General features: G+C 38.3%; 1 protein-coding gene across 1 annotated transcript; it reads left to right on the forward strand.

Moving 5' to 3' along the window:
* The first annotated feature begins 1,076 nt into the window (after positions 1–1,076).
* LOC126262542 (28S ribosomal protein S17, mitochondrial) lies at positions 1,077–7,816 on the forward strand. The gene is made up of 3 exons (XM_049959226.1): positions 1,077–1,373; positions 2,176–2,369; positions 7,223–7,816. Exons 1-3 carry the CDS (start codon positions 1,254–1,256, stop codon positions 7,389–7,391), a joined length of 483 nt encoding a protein of 160 aa, XP_049815183.1. The 5' UTR covers positions 1,077–1,253; the 3' UTR covers positions 7,392–7,816.
* The last annotated feature ends 629 nt before the right edge of the window (positions 7,817–8,445 follow it).

An 8,445-nucleotide genomic window follows, 5' to 3' on the forward strand; every position in this document is an offset into this window, starting at 1 on the left:
ACTTTTAAGTACTGTACTTCAATTCTGCAACGCTACAGGTAATGTTTTTACAGTTTTAAACGTTTTTGAGAGAGATTGTATTCTTAGAGAATTATATACATGAACAATGAGCTATAGTTTAGTATGTTTCTAAGTAGAGATTTCCAACGACCTGCCTGAAGTCTATCAACTACTTTTCCACCAGAATATATAAAAAAAATGCTTTCTATGTATCTGGATCATATAACTTTTCATACTGTGGTAGTGAGTTCTATAGATCAGCTCTAAATCACTCCTATTGTGAACTACATATTATATTAGAAAGTAAAAGATGTGTAATAATAACTATGTCCCGGAAGGCGCTTTTTTTTTCTATCACACCCCCCTTAATTTATGCCATAGGGTAGTACTGAGGGATATTATGCTACCAATCTCCCCCGGCACCAGATCGAAAAGGTTTCGTTATCTTGGTAGCTCTTTACAGCAAACCGTTCGCATGACTTTTTTTTTCTTTCTGTGCTGTTTCCCTATTTGCCGTCGGGTCAACCTCTCGCAGTTTCTCTGTTAACAGAATTATAAGCAGCTGCCTTCTTATCCATATCGCTGTATTCCTGGTTTTTAATTTTCCACAAACATGTAAGACTTCTCTACATTTCGATAAATCGGCAGTCAACTCTCTAGAACACTGACGTGTACCAGCCACTTTAAAATTTATTATGCACACTCAGATTAGAAATACCAGACAGAAGAAACAGCGGACTCAAGCACGTTTTAGCGTCACATTAGCGGCGATCTAGTGTCCAATTTTTCTGCGCAGACATGATTTGAAGCCACAGATTTGAGCAGTTTTGCTCAAACCTCCAACCGCAATTTCCAGGTTTGCACATATCCCAAATCTGCGCAAAACTACTGTTCACAAGCAACAACCTATCAACGCAGATGCGATGTGTGTAGACATTGCGCAGACAGATCGTTGCGTGCGGACGAACCTTAAGTTTGCGGTAGCTTCGTATTTCTTTCGTATGGGCTATCCATGCTTATTAATCAATGTCAATGTGACATGGATCCTTCATTTATGGGACTAAGTGGAGCCACAGGCTCAATGTGGCAGCGGCAAAGTCATATTGGTGGTAGATCGATAACTTGATGTCGATTTATTTTATGTAGTTTGTTTACTAATGTAGGCTCAAGAGGCAAGAGGAGTGGGGTATTTTGTTTTGGTGCTTACGGGGTGTGTTGTGTGAGTCGTGAGAGTTTTATTATTCTAGTAGATAATGGCAACAGGCGTTGTGAATAGATCATATTTATTGCTGGGACAATGTGTTCCCTGCGTAAAGCGAAATGCGTCAAAATTTAAAGTAAAAAGAATGGAACTCGATCAAAATTTATTAATGGTAAGAGATACAAAACGGAAATCATACTAGATGTAAACAATTACAAATCGTGCTAATGGATCACAGTACGAAAGTGAAGTTTTTCATTTTTTATTTGATTGAATTCCAATGTTATCGCGCCTGGAGTCAAATAGTTCGGGAAAATATTTATTCTTGCTAAGAAGCTATCCAGTTTAATCGATTGCCCAACGTTCAGCACATTTTCTCTATGTTATTATTGGTTGGCGCACATTTGTATTTAATACTGCCATGTCTTTACCAGTCCTTGACTGTAGTCTGTGTTAAAGTTGCCGGTAAATATCGTGCTTCCAGTTTCTCAATTTGTACAGCACTCTCAGTATTTTGTATTGCACCAAAAGGTGACGCAACAGCCATAGAGAAAGAAAACTTCTGACATGTATTTTATTTTAGGGTCTACTTTATGGGTTTTTTTCTCGTCGTTTTCTTGTTTAGCCTATCTGACAAAGTATTTTCGTTGACTCTAACGGATATGCATTCATTCATGCTGCTATTCTTGTGCCCAGTTAGGCCCCGTTTTGCGCGCGCATATTGGAACAGTCAGCTAAATTTTAGAAAGGGCCATCCACATGCTGCGCTTGTTCTTGGTGTATCATATTGCACTAAGTATTTAATCTTGGAATTACTCTAGGAGTGCTTCCATTTCACTTTCATTCCGATAGTAACAATTTAATTTTAGATAGTAAAGACAAATGAGCAAAATGAATGTGTTGTTGTTACTTATTGCAGAGTAATTAATTATCACTATGTGTGTTTCTTCAGAACTGACTGATTACTTTTGTAGTATTTCAGGAAAGATGAATACATATATGCACATGACCCTGGGAAAAAGTGCAAGACGGGAGATATAGTTTTGATACAACAACTACCACAGAAAATGACAACCCTTATTACTCATGAAGTGAAAGATATTATATATCCTCTTGGAGATATTACAGACCCAATTACTGGCAAGAAAGTTGTTGCTGATAAATACAGGTAGTTATAGTAACTAATACTGTAATCTATAAATACTTCTTAACGTCAAAAGCTCATTCATCATTGTCCCTTTATTGTTGAGGATCATAGTCTCCAACAAATAAGCATTGCATGTTTATGAATAAAATTAGGCTGGTTCAAGGGAAGTGTGAGATTCCACCCAACTGTTTTGACCTGTGTAGTAGGTGTGTTATGTTGTGTGACAGTTTGCAGTTAATCTGTAATACATGCACCAATGGACAATGTTGCCGTACAGGACTAAATCGCTTAAATCAGTCCACTTTACCGAGCGAGGTGGCGCAGTGGTTAGCACACTGGACTCGCATTCGGGAGGACGACGGTTCAATCCCGTCTCCAGCCATCCTGATTTAGGTTTTCCGTGATTTCCCTAAATCATTTCAGGCAAATGCTGGGATGGTTCCTTTGAAAGGGCACGGCCGATTTCCTTCCCAATCCTTCCCTAAACCAAGCTTGCGCTCCGTCTCTAATGACCTCATTGTCGACGGGACGTTAAACACTAACCACCACCTCAGTCCACTTTATAGCAATCACTGTCATAGTCAGAAAGTATTTCTCTCGAAATTCACTAATACACCAAGAAACAGTAAAAAACACTTTCAGTTTTGGCACTAGAAATACATTGCACCTCTATAATTAGTTATGTCAAAGAATCATCCCTCTGGCTGCACGAAACTGACACATTGCCAACCTATGATCAGTAGATAAGCACCGCTGTGACTGCCGCTGGCCCTGTTCAGAATTTTAGGTGCCATCAACTTCTTTTGTTTTGATGACAGCATTTTTTTATGGATTTAGTTCTTGTTTGTTCTGGTTCTTTGCTGGTGTTGGGTTTAGGAGTGATATTGGATGGGTTGGGGTGGTTTAAAGGGAGGGAGGGGGATGTTGGGGTTGTTTGGAGGATTTGGTTTCACTTATGTTGGGTGTGGCGGGGGGGGGGGGGGGGGGGGGAAGGGTGCAACCTAGTTGTATTCGTTTGTAAGTAATTTTTTGTTTTATTTGGTTTTTAATGTGTTATTTATGGTTTGTTTGTTTTGTTGTATAGCTTTTTGTTTGTATTTTAATTGGTCACGTGAATCTCGGAGTTTAGGGCTTTCAATCCATGTGCAATTTTCAATTTGTGTACAATTTTGATATCACTGACATTATTTGAGCTGTATAGGTGAAGGGAATTTTGTGATACTGCATTTTGGAGTCTCTCTCTCTCTCTCTCTCTCTCTCTCTCTCTCTCTCTGTGTGTGTGTGTGTGTGTGTGTGTGTGTGTGTGTGTGTGTGTGTGTGTGTGTGGGGTCCATTCAATATCAAGGAGTTATCCTCATCGACTGTTGTTAGATACATCTCCAACACTACAGTTTTTTTCACTGGTGCCTCCTCCACATCACAGCATGTCAGCAAAAAGCAAAAGTATTCCTTAAACACTACAAAAAATCTGATCTTTGCGTTCAGCTCCAATATGTGGTCAAATCAGTGATAAGCTGTATATACAACGAATACAAAAAGTTTTCTTTGCCACTATATTTCAAAGGCAGTTATGAGTTACGACAAGTAAAAAGTCAAAATCTGTAGACTTTCACGGAACTCTGCTTGAGTAACATTGGCACTTGTTGTTCCAAGTACATACAAACAAGAAAATAAAAGGTAAAATATTGATGGCCTAATTGATGTATGACGTGCTGTTAAGAACTTCCTGTCTTAGTGATGTGTAACAGATTAATTGAACACATCTGTTGTCCATATGAGCTCTACTGTAAAAAAAATAAGGATTGAACCCCGACTGTCAGTACTTCAACTTTTTTATGTACTGGAATCAACACATGCCATTTCTTAAAGGTTACATGTAAGTTTTTATGATTTCTGATGGAATAGTCCTCTGATATGGGATTAGTACAACACTTGTACAACTATAAATAAAATGAGTCATGTAAATAAATTATACACAACTGCAACCAGTCACTTTTTTCATTAATAATGCTTTATTACATTAACCGGTTTTCGAACCCTTTCAGGTTCATCTTCAGATGATTTCGGGAGAATCCGGGAAGCTACATCATTATTGGTAGTAGCATAATGCTGGGTGCTGGTTTGCGACAGTATAGGCCTATACTGTCGCAAACCAGCACCCAGCATTATGCTACTACCAATAATGATGTAGCTTCCCGGATTCTCCCGAAATCATCTGAAGATGAACCTGAAAGGGTTCGAAAACCGGTTAATGTAATAAAGCATTATTAATGAAAAAAGTGACTGGTTGCAGTTGTGTATAATTTATTTACATTAATATACAGTCACGGTTCTAAAATATCCGTAATGGATAAGCATAAAATGAGTCATGTTGTTGTTGAAAATGTAGTTATAATTCTTGTGAAACCAGTGTGGAAATTAACAAATTTGGTAGCTTTATGATGAAAAAAATTTTTTTTTCATACAGTCTGACGGAAGTATTGTTCTTTAAGGTCAGTAATGTCATTGAACAGTCTGTCTGTCTGCGTGTGGGTCATAGAGCAGTCCAGTCATGAGGGTTGCAGACATTGACTTACTAACTCATGTGATCATCTGTGTTGGTAATAGGGTTCGCCGTGATCAGTTCCTACAATCCTCACTAAGATGTAGTGAAGGGCTGTCCTCCCAGTTCTTAACAGAGCGTATTCTTTGGAACCTTAATAGTGACAACGGTTTACTTGCAACTTATAGAAAATAGACACATTTTTCAGAGATTTACTTCCCTTCAAACTAGTCAGCAGCATTGTGTATAACCCATTGCCAGTGATGTGGAAGGTGTAGATTGGCCTTAGCAGTGCTAGTTGTGTTGATAGTTTGAGTGGACGTTCTCTGTAACAGTTCTGAAAAGAATGCCATGAAGTGCTTGCTTCATCTGAGGAATCAGGTTGAAGTCACAAGAGCTGAAGTGCAGAGAGTGTGGTGGATGCTACAGCACCCTGCAATCGCTTTGATCAAACATATCAGCTATAACCTGTGTCATATGCTCCCGAGCATTGTCCTACAAAATGATGGGTGGCTCCTGCAGGAAGAGTTATTGTTTCTGTCTGTAAGCTGGTAACAGGCTGTGTTGCAATACTGAACGAGTTAGAGAAAGAAGTGATGACACTTTCTGCAGGAGCAGCCCATCGTTTTGCTGGACAGTGCTTGGGTGCTTGTGGTGCAAGGTGTGACTGAATTGCTTGAGTGATGGGGCTATGGAGTGCTGTGCCACCCACTACACTCCCTGGACTTAAGCGCTTGTGACTTCACCTGATTCCTAGCAAGTGTACCGGTAAGAAATGAGTGTTAAGATACAAATGTCTTGACAGGGAACATTTGTTGTGAACGAGCTTTATATATATATATATATATTTTGTATGACATCTGTCAAAGATATTTAGTATACATCAAGTCATGGAACAAACAACTTCATATGTTTTCATCGTGTTAACAATGTCGAATTTTGTACCAGAAAGTGATGATTTGCGGAAAGCATTATCTTTCTGTTTTCATTTGAAAAAAGTGCTGCAGAGTCACATTGAATGCTTGTCGAGGCATATGGTGATCAAGCTCTATCAGAAGCAACATGCAAAATATGGTTTCAACGGTTCAGAAATAATGATTTTGATGTAAGAAATGAAGAACGTGGAAGACCACCAAAAAAGTTTGAAGACGCCGAATTGCAACCAATATTGGATTAAGATGATACTTTGAGTCAGAAGCAAATGGCAGCAATGCTAAATGTTGCACAACAAACAATTTCTGACCGTTTGAAAGCTATGGGAAAGATCCAAAAGTGTGAAAAATGGGTGCCATATGAATTGAATGGAAAACCGAAAAACCATTTGTCAAATTTTGCTTCTAAGACAAGAAAGAAAATAAATTTTGCATCGAATTGTTACTGGCGATGAAAAATGGATTTATTTTAAGAATCCTAAATGGGAAAAATCTTGGGTTAATCCGGGATAACCATCAACATTGACTGCAAAACCAGATCGATTCGGCAAGAAGACAATGCTCTGTGTTTGGTGGGATCAGAAAGGTGTGGTGTATCATGCTTCTAAAACCCGTTGAAACTGTTAATACTAATCGCTACAGACAACAAATGATCAATTTGAGCTATGCATTGATCATAAAAAGACCAGAATGGGCCAGAAGACATGGCAAAGTAATTTTTTTACACAACAATGCACCTGCACACAAAGCAAAACTGGTTCAGGATACAATCAAAACACTTGGCTGGGAGCTGCTACCCCACCCGCCATATTCACCAGACTTGGTCCCTTCCGACTACCATTTGTTTTCATCAATGGGACACGCACTGGCTTAGGAACACTTTGATTCCTACGAAGAAGTCGAAAATTGGGTGTCTGATTGGTTTGCTTCAAAAGACGAACTTTTCTATTGGCATGGTGTCCACAAATTGCCAGAAAGGTGGTCAAAATGTATAGAAAGCAATGGTCAGTACTTTGAATAAAATGTTTTTACTTTTCAATTCAAAATTAGTGTTTCATTTTCACAAAAACACGCTCATTTCATTCCGATACACCTGGTAAGATAAAGCAAGCACTTCATGACATTTGCTTAAGAAGTGTTACAGTGATTCATCAGACAATAGACCAGTCCACTCCAAATTATCAATACAACTGCCATTGCTAAGGGTGTCCAACAACTTCATCACTTGTAACATGTTATACACGAGTCTGGTAACTTCTTTGAATGACATTAAAACTTAAATACAAGTATCTATTTTGTATAAATTGTAAATAACTTCCATACATTATTTGTTTGAGAGATCTCATGTTTAGTTTCATTGTATGTAATTAAAAATTTCTTAATTATTTTTTGCTTTATAGGGATGACATCAGCAGAGCAGCTGAACTTTTTGGAAAGAACGATGATGCCTTCTGTTATGAAGATGCTCCAGATCGTGGATGGCAGGAAGACAGGAAAGATTTCACACACAGGAGGAGTTACATTAAATACCACGTATATGACAATGATAATCAGCGTTACGCAGTTTAGTGCTAGATTATAACTTCTAGTGTGTCTGCAGGTTGAGACTTCAGAGTTCATGTACTATATGTGGTGATTGTTGTTGCTGATTCTGTGAATTTCAGGTGTTTTCTTCATTCTTTCACCAGTTTAAATTTGCAGTATACAAATTTTGTCTTCACTAGCAGTTGTTATTGTTTTCATGCCAATACATTCATTATTTTGACTTGTTTGAATACGTGGAATGCATATATAATGATGGCACATAATGCGGTGATCTGTTTTTACAGTGAAAATTCAGAGAATTGTAGATTTTTGCATTGTAATGTAATAAATGTAAATAAACTCTTTAGTTATGTAATACCTATGTAAAATAATTCTAATGTGATGTAGTGTGGTATTCCAGAACAAGTAATATGAATGTTTTTTGTGGTTTGATAAATTATTTAATTCAACTACTTGCTTTTAACTAAAATGTCCTGAATGATTCAGGGATCCTCCCATCTCGTTGAGTCGTTATCCATACGCAGCCTTTTTCCTTCACCTCCTCTGTTTTTGTCCTTTTTCCTCCCTCTTCTTTTATAGTTTTGTTATTATTACTGAGTTTAAATTCTATTTTCCGTTACTCAGTCACACTTTTGTGTATCATAGATGCTGTTGTGAGGAGGATCCCTCAGTTACGTGGAAAGAATTAGGATACACACTGTATCAGAAACACAGTTATGATGAACTGCTTCTGTAGTGTTTTGGAGGAAGGATTCTCCAAACTGCGGACATGCTCCACAGGCGATGGGTTCATCTTTCAAGATGGTAATGTAGGAGCACTGAGACTATCTTGCGAACATCTCCAGGAGAAAGGAATCAACCAAGTAGATTTGTCTGTAGTAATTTCTGGCATGAACCGAAATGAGCAAGCTTTGGACCAGTTGAAACTTAAGCACATCATTGTTGTGCACCATATGAGCCTAGGAGGCAGCCATTGAAGGAGACAGGCTTGAGAAATAACACCTCTACCACCCCACAGAAATTGTGCCGAGGAGGATCTAAAATTGGCTCAGCACTATGGGACTCAACATCTGTGGTC

This window comes from Schistocerca nitens, chromosome 6 (genome assembly GCF_023898315.1).
Source record: "Schistocerca nitens isolate TAMUIC-IGC-003100 chromosome 6, iqSchNite1.1, whole genome shotgun sequence".
NCBI lineage: Eukaryota > Metazoa > Arthropoda > Insecta > Orthoptera > Acrididae > Schistocerca > Schistocerca nitens.